This window comes from Tympanuchus pallidicinctus, unplaced genomic scaffold (genome assembly GCF_026119805.1).
Source record: "Tympanuchus pallidicinctus isolate F22 unplaced genomic scaffold, pur_lepc_1.0 scaffold1, whole genome shotgun sequence".
Taxonomy (NCBI): Eukaryota; Metazoa; Chordata; class Aves; order Galliformes; family Phasianidae; genus Tympanuchus; species Tympanuchus pallidicinctus.
This window is the reverse complement of record NW_026294618.1, coordinates 60046199-60069104: the sequence shown is the minus strand read 5'-3', so window position 1 is coordinate 60069104 and position 22906 is coordinate 60046199. Positions and strand designations below refer to the sequence as shown.

Below are 22906 nucleotides of genomic sequence, written 5' to 3'. Positions count from 1 at the left end.
CCATAAAACTACCTGTCACCCTCACAGTTATGATAGAAAGCTTTAGCCTGAGCATTACTGCAGAAACATTGACAATATCAGAGTATCATATTCTGAGCAAAGGCATACTACTAAAAAGCAACCACTGAATCTTTCTCAGTGGGATCGAGAAGCCACTATACTCTCTACGGCTTACAATCCAACAGTCCACCTGAATGCAATCAAAAATGAACTCCTGTGTACACATATAACCTGAGACACACACACAAGCAGTGTGTCTCTTGGTCCATTCTAAGAATATTTTCCAAAGAGATTAATTGGTCAGATTTAACCCTAATATTCAAATTACAGAACATGTGCTATATACTTGTCACAAATCTTTTTAGGGTCCAGTGTACAGCCTTTTCACTACTTTCAATGCCAAGACAGAAAAATTTGTAATCAGATTTCTCAAGAACTCTTCTAACACATTTATTTTCTTCAACATCATTGAAATAAGACATTTACTCACTCTCAGTTTTAATTCTTACTAATTTTCATTGCTTCAGAAAACTCTAGCAGGGCAGCTTCATAATTAAGCTGAGTGCAAAATACTCTGACATTAATTTCCACTTTGTCTGAAGCTTCTACTTAGATCAATTTTTAATATCTTGGTGGGTTGTGTTCTTGTTTGTTTTTTTGCTTTGTTTTGTTTTATTTCGTAAAATCATATAACAAAACAAAGGTGTGCTAACTGTTGATAATCGTAAAACAATTGGAAGTGACAATGTAGCTGATGGGCCTTACACTACTTTAAGTGATTCAGCTCCTTGCTTTCTGTTCACCTACAAAGATAGGTGAACATAGGTAATGGACTGAGAATCTTCTCATTTTCAGTATGTTGTATGCAAGAAATACCTTTTATACTTCAACAGTTCTTAAAGCATGGAGAGAAGCTTTGTTCAAAAGGCAAGATATACAGCCTTGCTATGGCTGTGTTAATACTAACAACAAACAAATTTTGTTACTGTACCACGTTTTTTTGTTTGTTTAACAGTATATTGCAATAGAAGATACCTACGGAGATACTCAGACTCTTAAACAAAATCCAGCCTTTAAGGACTTTCTGATTCAGGACTGCACTTGTTTTCTCTTGTTTACAATGAAGTTCAATGAAATGAATAATGCATACATAGCAGAAGTGAACACAACTGTTGACATTTTTACCACTTCTTACAGACAGAGTTTAGTTTTACAGCTCAGAGTTCAGTTTTGTGGCAATGCATATATTGTGATTCCACCTTTATGTCATGAAACTTTCTTAACACTTGGATTCAACTCTAATTAATAAATGACAGCTATCCTCAAACAGATGAAACACATAAACACATTAGTAAAAACACATCTACATTAGGATTTTATACAGAGGCTTTGATATTAACCTACATATAAAATTTGAGAAAAATTCTAAGTGTACTTATCAATTCAATAGTGAGTTGTATATTTAAGGTACAATAAACCAAATATTTGTCGTAAAAAAAAAATGCCATTTTAAAACTCTTCAACAGAAATATGATGAAAGAGAGGGGAAAGGAAGTTGTGGGAAAATCCCAGACAAAACTCTCATTATCTCACCTTTGGCGAGTGTTATCTGTCCTGCTGCATCTGGCACAGTTAGGCAATGTGTATCCAGACCTAAGAAAGTGTTTTCAGGTCCACCACCAGGACAGATCTGACTTTCCGCTTTTTCTCCACAGTCTACTTCTGGCTGCTCATCAGATTGAATCTGTACACAGAAAGTTAAAGGCTGATCACTCTCTTCCATGGCAGAGTTGTTAACGAAGTCAAGCAGAGACTGCCTCTCAGAAAAAACCACTTTGGATGTTAAGGAAGATGATGATTCTTGGGAATTGAAAGTGCTTTCAGGAGAGGAAAGAGAACAAGATGCTTCACTTGACAGAGTTGATGTCAAAGAGGATTTCTGTTGATCCTGCTTTCCAAAAACAAACAAGAAAAAAAAAATGAAAAAATTTTTTTCCAAATTATTATTTTTTCCAGGCTCTAGACCTCATAGATATACAACTGAAATGACAACTAACCAAAAACTAACATAATATGGTTGATTATCCATCCAAACAAACTTGAAACAAGGCAATCAATCTCTCACAACTTCAGAACCTAAGTCACAAGGAAACTAGAAATAAAAAATAAAAAGTTTTGAAGGCCTAGAAACAACAGAGCAAGAAAATAATACCATGTTGAAAGCATCCTTTTTTGTCTCATAGTCATTTTCATTGTTTTTCCATTCACTTTATTTCTCTCATCAAAAGAAACCCAAATGAGACATTGAACCATAGAACATAAATCTGCTTTGAAGTATTCAATAAATCCACTAATGCCATAACCACATATAGACAACACAAGAAATGTTAAAACAGAATTGAAATGACCTCAGTAACCAAAACCATTTTATCCTATCCATTCTAGGAACTAAATATTTGCCAGAAGACTGAATAAGTACTGGTGGAAAGAAAAAACAGGCAGTCATGGAGCAGATGGCATAGAAATTGGAATGTTGCAAGATTTGTGCTGCTCATTCACTTGCCAAGATTTATATTTGAGGAAATTAATCTGAAAATTGATCCATATTTCACTAGAGATGCATCAAAATTAAGCACATCTTAGGGTTCTTCATACTGTACTCATCACTCTGCCTCACAAATAATGAGGGCTCAGAGACAGCTAACCTGTGGGAGCAGCAAGTGAGAGAGGGTATAATAGATGCATGATTCCATATAAGGAAAAGTTAGAGAAGAAAAAGTTTTGAGAAATATGTAGTTTCCCAAACAAGCAAATATATCTTTGCTCACAAAGCTCACAGGCTAACAACTCTCTCTACAGCATGCATTTGCATTGACTGATTTGTACTATTATCTGTTAATGAAAATCAACAAGAACTAACACTGCTCTGCTTTCTAACTACAAAAAGCCACTAGCATATAAGCCAAGATAGTCAATTGCATAAGTAACACATGGGCAAGCACATAAATATATGCACAAATTAATTAGAAGATGATCTATTAACAAATAAAATAATTGAAGGCATAAGGAAATAAAGATTCAGATTGCAACCCTTAGTGGAAAGCATGAGGAGGTATAAGACAAAAGCCAAATATTTTTTGTCTGCTACTTCAGAAATTTCCTGAAGTAAATTTCCTGCAGATGATCCACTACTGGCCAGACTCAGAATCAGAATACAAAACTTGATGGAGAGTTTTATGTTTGCCACACATATGCAGAATAAATCTCCTTAAGTATTAAAATAGATGATAACTAAACTTGAAAGTACTGATAATTAGCAAAATGGTGTTGCTAGGGAAACCCAAACAAGCTGCAAACACAATAAAGGAGCAAGGCTGGAATATCTATCAATAATTCACTGGTAAATTAGAAATAAAATGTATTCATATAAAATAAACCAAGGGATTTTTTTTGGATTATGCTATAAAAGCTTCTGTAATTCATTTGTTGCTGTAAGGTATACTAATTCCTTTCTATATTAAGAAATGCAAGTGCATTTACCTGAGTTTCTAGTCTAGTAGTCTCAAGTAGCTATTAATCACTTCATAAGACGAGATGACTGTGGCTCACCATTTGTTTGTAGAACTTTCTTTATTTCTCTAAATATTCAAAGTTATTCTTCCAGACTGTTGTAAACTCTGCAGGACTACATCTTATTTATATCCCTATTGCAATAAATGTGACACTGTGTTTTAGTTGCATGTTTGATTTTAAAAAGGAATTCTTCACATACTCTAAAGCAGTGGGCAAGAAGGCAGTGGGCAAGAAGGCATTTTTTTGATCTACACATGATGTAGTTCAAGATGCCCATGTGAGCACAAGTGACCTGTTCATCTATCCAGGAGTTCATATTGAAAAAACAAATTGTTGAATCATAGAATTGTTCAGTTGGAAACGACCTTATAGATCATCAAATCCAGCCACAACCTAACCATACTACCCTAACAACCCACTGCTTAATCATGTCTCTGAGCACCACATAGCGTTCATACAGTCAAATAGACCAAAAATTAAAAGCCGTTGTTCATACGGTGTTGATAGTCTGTCTAATTTCACTTATTTAAAGTCTTAAGAGCAAGATGCTAGATCTCACCTGTAATTTTACTGGCATTCTTACATTAGAAGAAAAAGAAAGTGATGCTGAAATGAAAACTGCCTCAATGAATGGAATTTCTTGTTTCTATTACATATTTTTGTTTTCATTTTCATTTTTTGTTAAATAAAAAAAAAAAAACTGTGAAAGAATTAAAGAGACTACCACAACATATTTCCCTTTTTCAACACATTGTGTATACATGTTTTTCTTGGCATGACAAATGTTTACGTGAGTGACAGAGTCATTCCTTTGGAAGTTTTGTAATCATGTAATGTAATGTATATACATGTATATACATGTAATACATGTAATAATAAAAACTCTACATGGAGACACTTTCAAAAGCAGATGTCTAAGCTGGCAGATCATAAGGATTCCACTGCAGATCTGTGTGTCTCTAGGCATTTATTTAGAGAAAAAAATTATCACCATGAAACACCTCAGCAGCTATTTTGGAATTGCTGCAATCTATTTACTCAATTGAGCTGCCGATTTTTGAGCCATTCTCATGCAGAGAAATTAACACAGATGATCAGTTAAGCTTTTGTCCTACAGATGTTTAAGTGTATTTGTTCTTCCCTTGCTTTTTTCTTTCCCAATACCTACAAAAACACATAAAACTAGAAAGCTTATAATCACTACTTTTGCTTTTAAAGTTTCAAAACAGTTTTATCTCAGAGAATTAACAGCAGCTGAAGTTTTTTTTCAGGAAGTGCAAAGTGTTTACTGCTCTAAAACGTAACGTAACAGAATCTGCACCTGGATCGCTGTTCCAGACTAACAGTTTCCAAGCTGGATTGGATCTCAAGAAGTTTGGATGCCCTTCTACTTCAGACATCATAGATTTGATTTTCCAAAATGTCCATAGCTCCTAGTTCCTATTTTGCAAAATGCTTTTGGCATTTGGAAGACAGAATTATCACTAAAAAAAAAAAAAAAAGATATTTCCAGTTTGAGTTTCCAGCATAAATGAGTCTGCCAGTCGCAAATTGCTGCCAGAGCATAGAGCAGAGCAGTGGCAGCTGGAGCTCTTTCCGGTTTCCATTCCTTGGGGTGAAAATTTGACTGATTGGAGATATCAACATTCATCCATAGGGGTAAGGAAAAGGGAAATCAGCAGCTAGACGTAGTTACTGTACTATGACCTTCTAGACCTTGACTAGAAGATGACCTTCAAGAGGAAGGGTGGAGGAAACAACACCCCTCAAGCACCTGCACTGTTGCCTGCCTCCCACATGTTCCCTGCTAAAACGTTGAAGGCAGCTCTTAAGAGAAGCATACAGAAGGAAGGCAACCAGAGATCACCTCTGCAGCTACAGGCTGAGAAGTAGCAGGAAGCCAGAAAAACAGCAAACTGAAAAATAGCACCTGCTTAAAACTCATCATCTGGAAAGATGCCTGTGTTCACTCCGAGGTGAGCAGATGGGAAAGTCATTTACTGTCTCCTGAAGCCGATCCATTGAGGTATAAATTTCAAGATGCTTCATTATCGGCCTTCAGCCCAGAATAACTCTTGGAGATATATTGTCAAGTTTCCTGTATTCTCCAATATTTATAGTCACTTGGCCACATTTAACTTTCAGTTAATACGGGCAATAAAGAATCCTATTATATAGAGCATTCTCTGAGTGCCAGGTGAACTGTTTTACAGTGATTCATGAAGCACAACTGTTTAAGGAAAGGAAGTGAAGACTGACTTATCTGACAGAAACAGACGGGGCAAATAGATGACAATAGGACACAGACACCAAGTTTAATGTTAGCTATCTAAAAATTGTCAGATAGTCAGATTTGTGCATTTATTATTGACTGTGTTCATGCAAGCTTCTCCAGCTCATCTATGTTTTTCAGATTTGCTCTTTCTTCACTGCCTACATGACCACCAAACCAATGGATGTCATTTTAAAGTACCATTGCAAGAACCTCTACTACACCAACAGGGTAGCTACTACATTTTTTATTCATCCATGAGATGCAATAATCACAGAATCACAGATTCTGATCAAGAAGATTATTTGGTAACAAGTATATTACTGAACATACCTAGATTTAACTTTCAGCTGGGAGAGTGAAAGGCTTGAAGTCAGGATTCTTCATTTCAGCTGTATTACCCTCCCAAACTGAATTACTCATGTCCTAATACAGAATTAGTTAAACCTTGTACCTTGAACAAGTACCTTCATATGAGAAGAAATGAGATCACTGTGAAGAACATCAATAGTAAGGCTAGACTAACAGATCAAGAACTGGCTCATAAATAGGAGAAGCACTTGATTACACACACGAGGGTTCATGCTACTTATTCTAATTTATGTAAAAAAGCGAGGTGGTAGTGAATATTCTGGACACGCTCCACAACGAGGTAGAAGGACAACATAGATTTGGGGAGTATAATTATTTTCTTTTTTCTAATGTCTTTTTCAGAGGTATAAAAGGAAAGAACTGACATAATCCCTGTTAGAAAACACTTCTTGCCTTTTACCTCTCCTCTTTGCCACAAAAGCATTTTCAAATTCAGTCTTCTAAAGAACAGCTCAGTCGAATACATAAATCTGTTGTATAATGCTACCAGCATCACCAAACAAAAGATTTCGGATTGAATGAAGAAATATAAATATTGTGAAGACTAGGTTACGGTTGCATGTTAAAAACCTCATAAAGAAAAGACACAACACACTTATGAAGCACAGTAACACCTTTCATTCTCAAACAGAGCGAATATGCTTTCCCTTGAAGGAGGTATTCTTGCCAGTGTGAGGCTCTCAGCAGCATGGGCTACAGAGCTTGCATGAAAAATCACTGGGCAGAGGTGAGAGGAAACAGTGCATCCATATCTCACAGGCACACAGCGAGAAAGTCTCCAGTCTGACTGGTAGCTCATCATCTGGAGAATGATTTGTTTCAACCATTGAGCAAGTAAAACCTAATTATGGTAATACTTACTAACTGAGGAGGTGGTGGCTGGGCCACATATGAGGGAGGCAGTGTGTCTGTTATTTCTGGGTCATCATGTTCACTTTCACTATAGCATTCTGAGGCAGACATGGAAAATAAGCAAATACAAAGTGTTAAACCAAAACTCATTTATTCCTCACAGTGATATGCTCATCAAAGTTCCCCAAGCAGAATATTGTGGACTATAAGATGTTAGTGCCTCCTATGCTGAAAATTAACCCACTCTTGATAATGCTCTGCTGCTTCATAGCAACATTTTCTTCTATTATTTTTTAAATAAACTTGCTATAGATGACAACACTAGGTGTCGCTGCTCCAGATAGCTTTACTACTAAGAAGTTCTTTTTTCGTCCCTTCACAGCCTTTAAATGAAATGCTACACAGTCTGTGACAGAACTCGCAGAGACCTGTTGCATGTAGCAGATGCTGTCTCTTATTCTCTGTAACCAGTAAATTCTCCTGGAGCTGGCAACCAGCACTGGAGTTTTGGCTACAATTCTGGAAAAAATAGATTGCTCACATGATGCTTTGGAAACCATAAGACACCTTCAGGAGACCTTTGTCACCAGAGGGTAATTTGACATACCACGTGGCACAGTGGTACAGTTTCAGAGCTAGCAATAGAAGTAGACACAGTACTCTCAGACCATGCATACCATTAAAAAAAAAAAAAAAAAAAAAAAAAAAAGAAAGAAAACCACCAAGCTGACAGACCCAAAATCTCTTGAGAGGTGGCAAAGGGGCAGTCATATTTTTCAATTACATGTGTAGCAGAGGGAGGTGTCTTCCAGCACTTATCAGCTACTTTTTAACAGTGGATTACATGAAGTGCTAATTTGATAAAATGAGACACACACAAGGAGAGATCACAAGTTAGGCATTCTATTCCCAGGGCCTGGCTGTAACCACTGAAAAAGATTACTTCCCTCTGTGAAATCTCCCAGCACACACTAGCCATTCAGACCTATAATATTATCCAATCAGATGTAATTACTGTATCTTCTAATTTAATTATTGGTGGCATGCATGTAATTTCAGGGTTATAATAACCATAATGTGAGGGGAAAAATTTGTGAGAGAAAAAGATTTTATACACTGGAGAGAAGTTTCTAAGATGTTAACAAAATGAAACTTTCTCTCAGTACTGCTTGGAGAATCATAGGATTTTTAACAGCAAGGCTGTAGTTTTGTTTAGTGAAAGTATGTGCTGGAACATCTTCGCATCAAGGATTGAGAATGGCTACAGTCAGCCCATATCAAATTCTAAGGCTCTGTGAATGATGTGTTCTTGAGGAGCCCTTGGTAACAGCTGTTTCTGATACACTAAAAAGCATCTCAAAGAGTTACAGTGTGTGACACAGAGAGGAAAATCAAGTTGCTGGGAGCAAAAAAGTGGCTTTGTGTAACAGCAGTATCTCTGCAAGGGTGCATCCACACAAATATGTCTGTGGGTTTCTTTTCTGAAACTCTCTCGTGATAGATCCTGGAGTATCTGTGACAAAACATCTGTCATATTTTGCTTCTATTAATATTTTTTGGCTCTCCTATTTCAAGTCAGGTTTAATGACTCTCAACTCAGTCAATACAGCTCAAAAGATCAGTGGCCTCCTTTCAGCGATACTTTATCTCACCAGTGTTTCTAAAGCTCCTCTGCACTGTGTCAGTGTGTCAATGGGCTCTGTGGCCAGACAGACTCAAGGTGACAGTTAAAGAAAAGATCTGACAAAAATTTGGCCCAACAAAAACTGTAAAGGATATCATCTGCTTAGACACAAAAACTGCTTTAGAAACATACCTTCTTCGCTCTTTCCATTGGGTGCCTGAGGATCTACAGCAATCCCCAGCTTGCTTAGCCACCTGTGTTTGAATCAGGGAGGATATATTATTAGCGATATTTACATGCTATTTTGACTATTTCTCCCCTTTCAACATGTATATTCATTAATGCAAAGTCTGAATGTTTCCTTCTGTATCTCAGTGTTTCCTAAGAAAACACCTTTGACTTGATAACTAACATTCCCATTCCTTTTAACAGCTGTGTAGGATTAAATTGCCAACAGAAGGAGAAATGCACTGAGCATCTCATAGGCCAACCTTGTAATATGTAATAGACTACCAAGAGGTTTCTTTCTCTATATATGGATTTTTGTCATTCAGATACTATAGCAAGCTGTGTAGTTCTGTTTTACAGCCCTCATGCTCTTCTCAGACTGGACCTGATGAGCAGGACTAGTTGTCTGGGACATTTTTTCCTCCTCATGTTGAGGAAAAACACTACCGATGACCAAAGAACTGCATTTCTGGAAGCTAAAGGAAAATGATTAGTGTTATAACAGAATATCAGTGACATTATCTTTCATCCAAGGTGATGAAAAAGGTAAAGGAGCCATAGAAGATGATGTCAGCTGCCCTTGATAATACCCCTTGTGTACTGTGTTTGCTTTTAAGTCATTTGAAACTATCCATGTTTTAAGAAGCTAATTATTAAAATACCTGAAGTCTTTCAGATTAAACTCAAGGCCTAAAGAGAGAATGCAAGAAGGGCAGCAATTAAAATTCATAACTTGGAGAAAATATGGTGCTAGATCTTGATTGTACTGAAGTACTTGAATATTGAAAAATTGTCTAGTTAGAACAATGGTAATGTAACTGGGTTTTTAGACTATCATATATACAATTGAGCAGCTTAAAAATTTCAGAAAAAAAAAGTGCAATCCCTGTAAAAATTAATTACTTTCTTTTAACAGAAAAATTTTAACAGAATGTTTTTGTTTTTAATCTAAACAAAACAAAAATGCTGCTAATACAAGATTTCAATAAGAGCAAGGTAAGACAGACCACTAGTAATTGTGTGCATTTAAGAAAACAAATTTGCTTTTCATATTTGCTTTCCTATGACAAATAAATGTTGAATTAATGAAATAAACTACTAAATTAATAAACTCACTGTGTCTTAATCAATATATATGCATGAGAGTTGCAAAAGGTCGTGATCTACCAAGTATTTAAGTACACAAGTAACTCAACATACAGGAATGCCCCAGCATCTTCAGTGGAACCACTCACATACATATATATGCGTGGGAATGGAGCCAAGCAAACAGATGTCTTTTAGTCTGTTTTGACATATGCGTGAGCATGCATGTACTTTATGTATTAAATCCATGTATTCTGTACTTTGCCAAGGAAAACATCATCAGTTACAACAGTAAGGAATTAGGAGTAGTACAGTACAGTACAAGCTGCTCCAGTGCTAGGCTACTTAGCTTTCAGCCAGTATGAAATTTACTCTAGAAGTGGAGTTTGAAGAAAATCATTCTGGGGCATAAGAGAGGAGACACCTGTGTAGATTTCAATCGCTCACTTACATGAGACTAAACATTTCCAAAATGTCATTGAGACACTGACAATTTCCAGCTGGGCTCCAAACTAGTTGTTAATGTTCACATGTCCTCCATTAGCTCTCTTTTTTTTTTTCCTCCCTACATCCATCCTTCTCTCAGTCAGTCAGTTTCTTTACAGAAGTATTTCTGGCCATTTTCAGTCTTCCTCAGGCCTTCTTCCCTTCAACTGTATTGAAGAACTCTGGTAAGGAATGCAGCCATACAGAAATAGACAGTCATTTCCCCAGCTGCAAACTCTAGGCTTCTCCAAGTTGCGAAGGGCAACAGGTTCTCACATCTATATTTACATGTATCTATACAGTCCAGATTTATAAATAGATGTGTACAGTTCTTTTCTGTCTCTGAAGTTACTTCAGAAGGTCTCACATATTCTCTCAACATTTTTCCTTTCCATTGTGCTGAAGAGCTATGGGGTCTCTAGGATGAAAAAGTCAACTCTTTATGAGGAATCTCACAAAGGTCACCAGTACAGCCAAGATTAAAATTTGGCCCTATCTATCTGTCTTCCTATTTCAACTAAACTGATTTGGACCTGTTTTTTGGCCATTTAATGAAAAAGCATTGTGAACAGAATATGTTCTGAAGTAATAAATACAAAGAAGATATGAATGTATATAAATCAGTCCAATCAGGATCAATTGCAAGTAATATCTGATTCTAATAACTCAGTAGTTCCTAAAAAGGCACTATTAGGTACCCATTTTTACTGCTCTCATTAAAAAAAACAGCATGAGTGAATTGTTGTTCCTATAGACATTTGTGGAAAGAAAATGTCTACTCTGGCATAAAGATTGCTTAACTGCAGCATAGTTTGGCAGTGAAATAAATGTTTAGTTAAAATAAAAAACAGTTGTTTATATCTTTCTAACTATCCTTGTTAGCTGGCATGCTATTTTGAAAGCAAACAATATTACATTCAAGCACTAGATCATTTCTGGAGCAAAGCTAAGTACATTTTTTCCTCTCTTTCCTTGCTTCTTCCAAGAAGATTAACTTGCTAGAAATCTTTGTACCTCTTTAGTGGAAAGGAATTCCTTCAAATATTTGCAGTCCAGTAACAAAATTATACCAACTACCAGATACTGATTTCAACTCTATTAGTGAGCAAATTAGTAGTATATTCCTTCTATTTAGTGATGTGGAAAAAAATATATATACTTAGTAATACCCTGAAGAACTTCATCAACAACTGCTCAACAGTGAGAGAATGAACTTTCAAAGTGTTTTCAGATACAAGACAGGATGAAACAGGGCCAGTCACTCTCTACTCACGTGTTCATTTCCAGAACATTTTCTGCTGCAAAATAAAATGTCTTGATCTGTGGGTGGCTGATCTTAATAGCACTTGAAGGAAAAAAAAAAATAAATAAAAGAGAGATGAGGAAAACTTCTTTACATAAGAAAAAGTAGCTGAATGATTTTAATATTTTAAATATTTATTCATTCCACTATATTAATCCAGATCAGCTTATCCATCCATACAGTTATTTCCTTAAAATTCAGGATTATTTTTAGCTCATTTCCTGGTCCATGTAGTATTCAGTATGAAATCTATGAATAAAAAATGAAGAAATAAGGAATAAAACAAAGGCTTTCATTATGCCACCTCATAGTTCCATAATGTGCCAATATCTTGAATATATGTATTCCAACTCGAAAATAAAACAAACTTGAAAAAGGTTCAGAAAAAGCGCCAAGGATGACCCAAGATACAGAATATATTCTGTGTATGACTAATCAAGCTAAGAACCACAACACAAAGAACTAATGGTAAAAAGAAGAGAGGTACGACACAGTAATGTCACTCATGGCATACGCAGTTAAACAGGAACTGATGCTTTGCTGTTTTTTTTTTCCATTATAAGTTGTAGGACTCACCAAAGAGGCAATTAGGTGGAAGATTAGAAAAAATTAAAATGGAGGTAGTGACTTGGATCTTTCTCCTATGAATGCTGTTACATCAACCTTAATGAATTCCACCTGGTGAAATTACCGAAGGTTAATGAATACACTAACCCTCTTCTGACTCAGGAAGATTCCAATTGGTAAATTGTTTGGAGGATGGAGGAGCATTTTAAGTAAATAGCACTGTAAGTTTTCTCTTTTCATTTAATCTTTGCTAGGCACCTGCCTTAGGCCAATTCAGAAGGCAAGATATCAAGTTGGACTGCTTTGGTCTGATCCAGTGTGCTCATTCTTAAAGCTGCCTTGAGAGGAAAACACCAATTCAGAAAAAAAACATTTTTACCTCAAATGTTGACCAACATGCACCTCTTATATACTGTTCTAACATACTGTATTTTGATGCTCCTTCAAGAAAAGGAGAAAGAAAAAGGAAATTTACTCCTGATATCAACTGCTCTGTAGGTCACCAGCTACAGAACATACTTAGAAGAATACTTGGCAGTCATAATAGACATGTTAGGGGAAATAAATTAAATAAATAAACTTTAAAAAGCAGGATTGATTTCCTTTAGGAATCAAAATTCCTAAATCCCAGGAACCCAACCCTTAGTCCCTGTATCTTTTTGCCACAACACCCAAGCTCCTGGAGTACAAGAGTGTCTCTCTTGAGTGAAAGACAACAGGATCCAGGGTGACATATATTGCAGCACACAAAATTAGTGATCTCTGACTCCCTTTTGCATCCACATTTAAAAAAAAAAAAAGAAAAGAAAAAAAAAAGTAATCAACAATGTAACAGAGAATGATGAAGGATGGTGGAAAAGGAGCTAGCCAACTGAAACATTTTAGCAGTGTAAAATGAAAGAAAAGTCTTCAACTTTTTTTTTTCCCACTGGTGCATTTCCAGCAGGGCATGATCTGTTCTGACCATATACAATGTCCCTTAAACCAACACCATTTGCGAATTACATGTGCCACACCCATTTGTAACACTCATTTGTTTCAGCATCAGACCATGCTTTAGTTGAATATCCATCAGTACGACCTTAGAGAGTAATTTTCCTTGTAAAACACTGTCTCTGGCTCTGAGACTGCATAGTTTTCTTATGTTCCCTGTGACATGACACTTTCCTGTGGAAGTACAGACTGTTTGGCAGGGCCCCAGCTGATCAAGCAACCCAGTCCTCACCGTCCTCCCCTAACTTACTCCATACCCAGAAAGAAACAAACGTATTTTCATCTCAGTCACAGAGAGCCATCGCTACAGAACTGAAAGAAAACAATTTCTTTTGGTCCTGTGTTTCATGATTCAACCATCTTCCTTCTGACAAAATAAAATAGAGCTCCTAGTATTCAAAATTGATGACTCCTTTAATCTCAGGAACACATACAGCTCAGCAGAGCATGTGACCAAAACAAAAAAGGCTTTGGACAGCAGCAACACTCCTCTAAACTTGTGAAGTGTACTCATAAACAGCTGGAAGTCAATGTTGCACATGGGGTTTGGAGGCAGTATTTTTAGTTGTGTTCACTGCTAAACAAAGTTTTAATTCTCTGCACAAACTGAGACTTTAAGTACATCCAAAAGTTGTACCACAGCAGCCTCACAAATAGTCTCCACTGAAATATAAGCATCATTATTTGAATCACTGTTGAACTCTCCACTCAACAGAAGGCATCTAAGACAGATCGTCATTTATTCATGAGCAGTGAACAAAGAAGAAGAAAACAATACTAATAGTAATAATAAATTGGCATACTGTTTTACTTCTTAATTGCAGTTTTAGTAGAGCACATCTGCCAGAGAATTTTCAAAAATGTATTTGGTATATATGTTGGGTTTTTTTCAGAAACACATTCAACATCTCATTATTTATACAACACAGAAGAGCTCCCCACGGTTTCAGTGTCAGGACAAAATACTGAAATACAGTACTTTGCATCAACGTAAAAAACCATGCAAAACTAGTGCTAAGTGGTAAACTTACTGCTTTTTTTTGCACTCCGTTGCTCTGTCCACACTGAAGTCTGGAAGTCTGATAAATCCTTCTGCTTTTTCAGCCTGCAGTAAATAAACAAATAAAGACAGATCAACCAATTGGCAAACTAACAGGCTTCAATGTTTAACGTTATTTAACATGCAAGTGCTTGTTTTCAGCTTTTTTATACTATAAAAATACATTCTCATCACCATGGGGATACATTAACGCCCTATGTTTTAGCTATTTTTGAGGAAAAGAGCTGTTCCTACACCAGCTACCAGTTGTTCAAGTCCAAGTCCAAGTCCAGGTCCTGTGTACTGGAAAACCACCACTCTTGTCTGTGTAAGAGTGTGAGAATAGGATTTGTTATACACCACACCAAATAATCTGAAGAAGGAAGAATCTTCAACTCATATAACAATTCTAGGGTAGATTGGCCCACTTTGTGACTACAGGGTATTTTTTGTTTGTTTGTTATAGAGCACCCTTACCTAAGATGTATGATTATGCTGTAAGTCTAACCCAGAGTCTGAAACTGCGATGGGCAAAATCTAGGTTCTGATCAAACCAGGACCAAAAGCAACAGTTAGAGGAACCCAAACCCTATGCAGCAATTCATAATCACATGATATGGTTCAACAAAGAGACCAGCCAAGTGTTGTGAACATATGGAAAATGAATCAGTAACACCTCTGTTACTACCTATCAGCCAGACCCTGTCAGAGCAGTATCAGCAATCCCAAAGCTATTTGTAGGCCTCAAATCCATGTTCTTGCTGCCTACGGCTGAAACATCCTCTTTTACTACATCTATCTACATTCACCTAATCAGCCACAAGAGACAGACTGCTCCTAAGAGTGGCAATTACATAGACAAAATTCTGCAGCATATAGTGATATTAAACAAACAAATAAACAAAAAAACAACAACAAAAAAGTACATTTTAAAATACAGAAAACATTAACTCCTAAATCAATTCATTACTGCTCCCAGCCCTTATCCTTGGCCACATTACAATTCTGAAAATGTACACTGAGTTAACAGAGGTAAAATATACACAACAATTACAAAGACGGAGAACAAATGGAGATGACTGACAGCAACTGAAGTCAGACTATGCATGAATATGAAAAGACTATAAAAAGATGTCCAAGACAAGCCTTTGATTTTTAACTCTTGAAAGAATAAATCTCTAAAAAGATTTACCATAAGGTAAATCAAAATATAAGAATCATTCATCTAGTTCACATGCATTAAACATTCATAACAGATTTATATTTTACATCTTCACCAGTAATAGCATAGCCTGCACCAGGCTAAACAGACATTCATGAGGAGAATAAGTTCACACACTATATAAGTATTTATACAAGGATTAGAGTGTTCAGGTTATGTACTGGGCCATTAAATCAGCTGCATTGAATAACTCAGTGTGGGGAGACATCTGGGGTGCTCCCATTCATGCAGAGATGGGACTTTAACTTCAATCACTGGCACATTAAATGAGCATCTAATTTAGAAGAATACTCTCTTAAATTTTTCATGGGAATAGACATGTAAGCCTTGATTTCATTTACTAGTATTACTACAGAGAACTCTCCCTTCTTATGTAGCATCTAGCATGTTCAGTGGCAAAAAAAAATTAGATGATGTTCAATGCATCACATTTCAGCTCTGTGTTAATGCTACCCATGATTTCACATTTATTTATAAGAAAATTTTTATGTTTCATTTTATATATGAGAGAAAGAAATATAACAGCATGAATTGTAGGAACTACTTTTTTTTCCACTACTGGTTGCACCTCAGGTGTGCCTAGGTGTTTGACGTAGCTCCATTATTGTCAGACAAAAGGAAGGAGAGGAAAAAAAAATGGATATAAGTGTTATGGGTTTTTTCCTTGTGTGTCATTACAGTCAGAAAGTAAAATTTCTAATAAACATAAGGAAATCTTCTTGGGATAACCATAATATTTTAAAGCACTGAAAGTGCAGAGAATATTTACTTTTATCCAATATGTTATCTTTAACATGATTTTAAGTATGCTGTATTTAACTCACATTTCAGTCAAGCTTCCTTAGGATTTTATTTACAGGATGTAAAAAAAAAACCTAAAAGTTCAGATTAAAATAAAATTGACCTGCTTGCTATTCTGTCAGGATTTTAAAAAGAATAAGCTGTTACATGTTGTGTTGTTGTTGTTTGCTTTTACATATTTGCTTCACATACAAAGCTAGACTTTTTGCTGTTCTCCACAGTAGAAAGCAAAATGTCTGCAAAAAAAACTGCCTTTGTAAATTCTCGGGACAGAAAGAGGAAAAAACTCACACTTTTTCAGTATTTAAAATAAATAAATAAATTATATTAATTAAACATAATGAAGGAACCCAATGAAAGAGGTAAATAACATTTTTAGTTTGCTTCTAAATATATTGTACGCATTTTAGTTTATTTAGGAGGTTTGGTAAATCATTTATTAGATCTTATTCAATATTTGAAGTGAATATAAAGATGCAAAATATTTAAAAAAATAAATAGTGCTGAAAAGTGAAAATCCCTAATTATGGCAGAACAGCTCTGATCTGCAATTCAAGGTACTCCTGATGTTTTCAGCCAGAGTTTTAGCACTGACCACAGAAGACCTCGTGGTTGTTGGAGGAATAGTTCAGTCCTCAACATATTTAGACGTATTTAGTCTTTTTTTTCTCTGCCACTTGAGACAACCTACAGAGCTGTGAATAATTTGTGTAATATATTGATCAGAGGTCCACTAAGCTCTCAGCACTATCTGCTGACATCAATGGCTTTGTATCATGCATGCAAGCATTTTCTGTGACTCAAAGGTGAAAGGTTCCTACTTTTAAATATCGCAATTATGCAGTTCCTGGCAAAGCTCTGTGAGCGGGGACCAATTTAATCTCAGTGAATGCAGAGAGAAAAACAAAGAGGAGTAGTGACAGCAGATCACAGCCTGCAACCCTTTGATTTCATATTTATATTTCTTTTCAGTTGTATCCCCATGACAACCATCATTAACACATCTTGCAAAACTGTGTTCAACCTCAATTTGAAAACCAGTCAAGTTGTCCAAAAGGCACATGGAGCAGAGGAGTTTGGTCCTCTGTCCCTTTCCAGCCAGCATTATTCAGGTATCTGCAACAAGCACAAGATCAGCCAGGAACACAGGATCATATTGGCTAAACTTCACCCTTTGTCCTTTTCCATATGCAGAAGTACCGATTCCTTCAAGGTTTTCAATGTGAGTCAACAGGAAAGAACTAAAACCACTGGGTGGACAGGATCACACATCATTCTTTTTAAACCCATTTCCAAGACACGTGCCTATGGAGAGCAGTAGTGAAAAAAGGGAAGCAAACACTAAGAAAGCAGCTCTCCAGGGAGTCCGGTTTTCCTGAACGCATCCACAAAATCTGACTGCTCAAATTCATTTTCTGATATTCTGTATCTCCCTTGCAAATTGAGTCCTTCCTTGTTTTCTCCTACACCATACAACTTTCCTTGCCTAGACTGTGGGAATATCCACACTGCAAATAAATTACAGTATGGGCTTATCTATCTCATATGATATCTGTGCATCATAAAAAGATCAAGTTTGTGTGGGAACATGTTTTAGAGAAGTCTACCCAGCGCTGCTGAGCCTACAGATGCCCTAACTTCAAGAATCTCAACACTTTAGATGGAGACTGAAAAGGTTGTTTGGATTTATCTATGTGCTCTACTTTCCTTTCAGTAGATTAGAAGGATGACCCCAGTGTCTGATTTCTGGCCCTTCTCAGCATTTTATTATTTGGGCTCTGGTCTTTTTTTTTTTTTTTTTTTGTTACGCTATTCTGAAAGAGCTACTGTCAGCAAATGTCACCCAAATGTCCTATATTGACTCTACCACTCTGCCTAATATAGAAGATCCAGAATCAGTGTGAATCTAAGGCAGACTAAACCCAGGCAACAGAAACTTCAAGAGTTTCAGAGATTGCCTCAAGACAGACTTCACCAAGAACATGATGTCAGCTGAGGTTATCCACCCAAATCTGCAATAGCACGCATTCAGTTAAAAATTCCACCCACTCTTTATTTTCTCCAACTCCATCAGAAAAAAAAAGGTTAGGTCCAGCACCCTGTTGCTATGCTACAGTTGCTAGTGTCTGGTTGACTGCAGTTTCTGCACAGGCACTAACAAAATATTCCTGTTTCTCACAGGAACGAAACTGGTCAGGCAGAGCTACAAGCAGTCAGCGTAACCCAGTTCACTTGACCTCAGCCCTGTCCTCCATCACTGCCTTTCACTCCAGACTGAGAGGCCCACCATGGGAAGTCTGAAGTGTGTGAGAAGCAGGGATCCTCCTTCAGCACACCCAGGTGTGCTCTGTTGGTTGCCCTGCTGTGACCGAGGATTAGCTCTACTGAAGATGAAGGTACGAAATGCAGGCCAGGTACAGAAGTAAAAAGAAACAACAAAAGCAAGCCAGTGAGAATGTAACATTATTTTTCCTTCATAATTCTGGAGGGAAAAATATTTCTGAAAATACAGTATGTCAAATTCGCCTGTCAAATTCATTTCTGTGTTTCTGTGATCTCAGATATAATTCCTGCAGTGGTACTAAGCATGGTTCTGGTCTCATCAATTTAAGCAAGTGTATTTTAGCAAAGGACACCTCCCTTACTTTCAGCACCCTACAGTTACTGTGATTCTGCAAATGTTGCCTGAATCTAAATTTGTGCAGAGGCTGTACTTTTTGTCCTTTAGATTTTTAACATAAAATAGTGTGTGAGAGTCAGCAGAAGTTGAAAACAAAGAGGTACTACCAGCAAGCACACTTCCAAGAAGTACTGTGATAGGTGTAGCTGTGTGAGCTTTTCAGAGTGAATGTAACTTCCTGGAACGAGGCTGTCACCTGCTCTTCAACCTTGTTTTTTTGGGGACAGTCAGTGACAGCAGTGAAGGAGGTGTGGACTAAAAAACGAGTTCACTTAAGTATCAAATGCAGTCTTGGAGCACTGGGGTCAATCTTGGCGTCTCTGTATCCTGAGAGAAATTTACTAAAAGAAAAGGACAAAGAGAACTTTGCACTCTCCTCTTACCACCTTTCTCCTCCAAAATGGAATATATGTCATATATTGTCTCATCATTGTATTTATTCTATCTTGATTACTCCTCAGAATCATTTCTGTCCCAACACTTCTCACATCTAACAGGCATGTCAGTCAGCCAGCTCACCTTCCTGTTACAATTGCACTTGGGCTTGAAAGCAAGCTCATTCAGACTACCAAACACTACAAAAAAATAAAAACAACCCACAAACAGTAGAGTTGCTTTCACTTTACTCCAAAAAAAAAGAATACCACATATCAATTTTAAATGCTATTTATTTTTTTAAATGTCTATTAAAATTTTTATCATCATACAGTTGCAGCTAAAGGGAAAATAGGAAATACTTTTCATCAGAGAAAGGATTTTTTTTCTATTTAATTTGTACATTGAATGAGATATGTTGCTAGATGTGGATTATTGCTATAGGAATAAACTCGCTATAGGAATAAACCCATACAGCATTTAACTTTTTAAAATGCTCTAGGATTAATGCAGGTGTCTTTAATCTTTCATCTTTTGTAAAATGAGGGACATCCTCATTTTCAGCGTAGCATTTTTACATTTAAGAAATCTGAAGACCTTTCATAATCCTGCACTAAATCTTCTCATTTTCAACCAGTGATGTTAGCATCCCCCTAACATTCCGCACACTTCAATTCTGGGCTCTGCCAGTCCATCCTTAGAATATGATGGGAGATTTTTCAGAAGTAACAGTGCAAGAAAGTGAAATGAACAACAATATCTGAATCTTCCTAGGGCACACAAAACATCAAATGTGTTCACGCAAGCGGAGCTATAGCAAACAGCCTGGAATAAAATCAGCTAATCCCTAGGACCCCCTGAGTCTTACACTCAGCTATAAGTTTCCATTGAAAACCCATCTGAAACCCACATGAAACACATCTGCAGAGTGCCCTGGGTGCTGCAGCCAGGCACAGAACACAGCCATCTATAGAGGGGACTCCAGAGTTTCTCTGAGTTTCTCACTGTGACTCTAGTTTCTTTAATTGATCACATAAATTCAGGGCCTATTGTTCTTTGTCTCAGACTATTCTCCACTCACACTGTAAGTGGAGTAGGCTGTTCAGGCTGTATTAACAAAAAGAGAAATGCTATCTATGCAAGCTGTCCTGAGAAAAGCTCATCCCTTGAACCAAAAGATGGACCTTTTGTTCAAAATACTCTTTCATTTTTACTTTTAGCATTGACTCGTTAGAGCAGGACATTAAAAAGCAGCAGAACATGTGAGCCTTTAATTACAGAGTTCCGGATGAGACATCAGTCAAATGAGATGTAAAGTCACTACAAAGAGCCATTGCAAATACCTGCAACCCTACCAGCTCAAACAGAGAAAAGCAATAAACAAACAAAAAAAAAGCAAGCAAAAAATAAAACAACAAATAGACAAATGAATCTCGCATGGAAGCAAATGCAGAAAGAAGCAGGAGATAGACCTCTCAAAATCAAGCTAGCTAGAAGTTAGGAAACATTCCTGCTCTGAGTCTTGGTAGCAACTATCTACAAACTGCACGACCCAAGAAAACCTTTCCAGATTCAAATGCAAGCAGTTCCTGCAAAGATCAGTTCTTCAAAGAGCAGAGCAAGCTGCAAATTAACAGCTCTCAAGTACTCACTGTACTAGAAAATGCAGTTTTCTGAATGTTTCATATTTATATAGACACTTCCTAGATGTCAGGCCTGAGAAACAAAGAATCTAAACTGTGACTCCAGCACCCCTAGTCTTGGTCCCTGCAGATGCCTTGTGTCCATCCCCACAGCTGGGTAGACACAGTACTCACCAGTTGACTGCTGTACCAATATAACGATGACTCCTTCAGAACACACCAGAACTTTTTCCATTTGTTACCGATGAAAGCTCCTTTTTCCTTCTTTTTGTAGAGCCATCCTTGGCAATCAGCTTGCCCCAGTTCTTTACATGATATCCTCCGTCGACTCATTATAAAGAACCCTGTGCCGGTAAAAATACAGTATTATGTTTGTTTAAAAGTAAATTACCAGGAAAAATGCTGCTGACGATTAAAGATATCAGCCTTATTTAGTGATCTCAACAAGTCATCCAAGCATATCTTAAAATATACTTATAAGTCTTTCTGTTTTGTAACAGCTGTGACAGTGATACACATGCATTTGAAAAGGCATTCTGATATGCATTAAAAAAACGGTAAGCCATATATAATGCAGATACTAATTAATGTTAAGATAACCGTACACAAGTTTTTGTAAATCATATATATACCTCTTGATCCTTTTAAAAGAAACATGCATGCATTTCTCTTCATGCAGCTGTGCTGAAAAGCAATACATCTATTTAAGTCAGGAGAGAAAACTATTATGCCAAGTACATGAAAACCGCTGGTGTGTGTGCATGCATCTGCCTGGTTCTACCTTGTCAATTTCCAGCTTTGAATGAATTAACATACCACAGGGATTTCGTCCAAAAAACCAGCATGCTGTCATTTTTTTTTTCCAGAATTAGTTCAAGAAACAGTAGTTAAAAAGCAGCCTTCTACCAGCTGAGCAGCAGTATAAAATCCTCACCCTCCCAAGATCAAGACATACTAAGAAAATAACAGAAGAGGAAGAGAATAGAAAAAAAAATCTCTAATTACCTTGACTTTTCTTTTTTGCCTTCTGACGCAAGGGAACCTGTAAGAAATGCAGGAAGGAAAGAAAAGAGGAAATATCAGATTGTGTTGCAACATTTGTCTAGAAAGGGGAGGGGGATGCTAGAGAAGGATGTGGTGGTGATGCTGGTGGTGCGTGCAGGATGGAAATACATAAGTCGCTTGCTGCTGAGGGGATGTTAGTAGCTGAAGCAGAAAATGTGTTAATTAGAATTGATGTATGTGTAGTTGAACAAGAGCAAATGTAACTCTATTATACATGTGTCTGTCTGCTAGTGCTTCCTGCTTCACACCCACAGGCAGCTTCTTTGCTATGTCTGAATTGCATTCTATGCAAAGTTAAAAAATAAAAGTTAGGACTCCAGCATTTTAATGCTTATAGGAAGGGAATTTACAAATATGCAGTGATAAAAAATACATGGACAAGTTTGATTGTCCTTTAGCACATTCTAAGCAGTCCTGAAAAAGAAAATCATTTTTCACTCCTCTTTACTTTGTCATATATATTTTTAATACAAAGACTGTATTTCTCCATAGAGTTTAATAAATTTCAAAAATAAAAGTAAATAAATCATTCTAGTTTGGCAGATTATCCAAAACACAATGCATAAATTCACCAGGGTCTTGCCATACAGTACATGAAAATATTACTCACTGCAAAAATAACATAATCGAATTACATTTACTCATTTGTAGTGTACAGAAAATGAAATTAAAACAGGAGACCAGAGACTGAGAAAGAGGTCATCAGAAATCTAGGATCTGGGTTT

At 36.7% G+C, this 22906-nt stretch overlaps 1 protein-coding gene across 10 annotated transcripts in view; it reads right to left on the bottom strand.

Moving 5' to 3' along the window:
- The window catches only part of IPCEF1 (interaction protein for cytohesin exchange factors 1), a 75399-nt gene that overhangs the window by 23074 nt on the left and 29419 nt on the right, over positions 1–22906 (bottom strand). For 6 of the 10 annotated variants that reach the window (XM_052686981.1, XM_052686971.1, XM_052686986.1 and 3 more), the window contains 7 exons: positions 22122–22158; positions 21291–21460; positions 14388–14461; positions 11767–11838; positions 8886–8947; positions 7079–7167; positions 1594–1951 (listed from right to left, as the gene is read on the bottom strand). In XM_052686981.1, the coding sequence (XP_052542941.1) occupies positions 1594–1951; positions 7079–7167; positions 8886–8947; positions 11767–11838; positions 14388–14461; positions 21291–21460; positions 22122–22158 (862 nt within the window). Of the gene's footprint in view, positions 1–1593; positions 1952–7078; positions 7168–8885; positions 8948–11766; positions 11839–14387; positions 14462–21290; positions 21461–21748; positions 21902–21932; positions 22076–22121; positions 22159–22906 lie in introns of those variants that run through there. The other 4 variants (XM_052686996.1, XM_052687011.1, XM_052687004.1 and 1 more) reach the window with 4 other exon arrangements.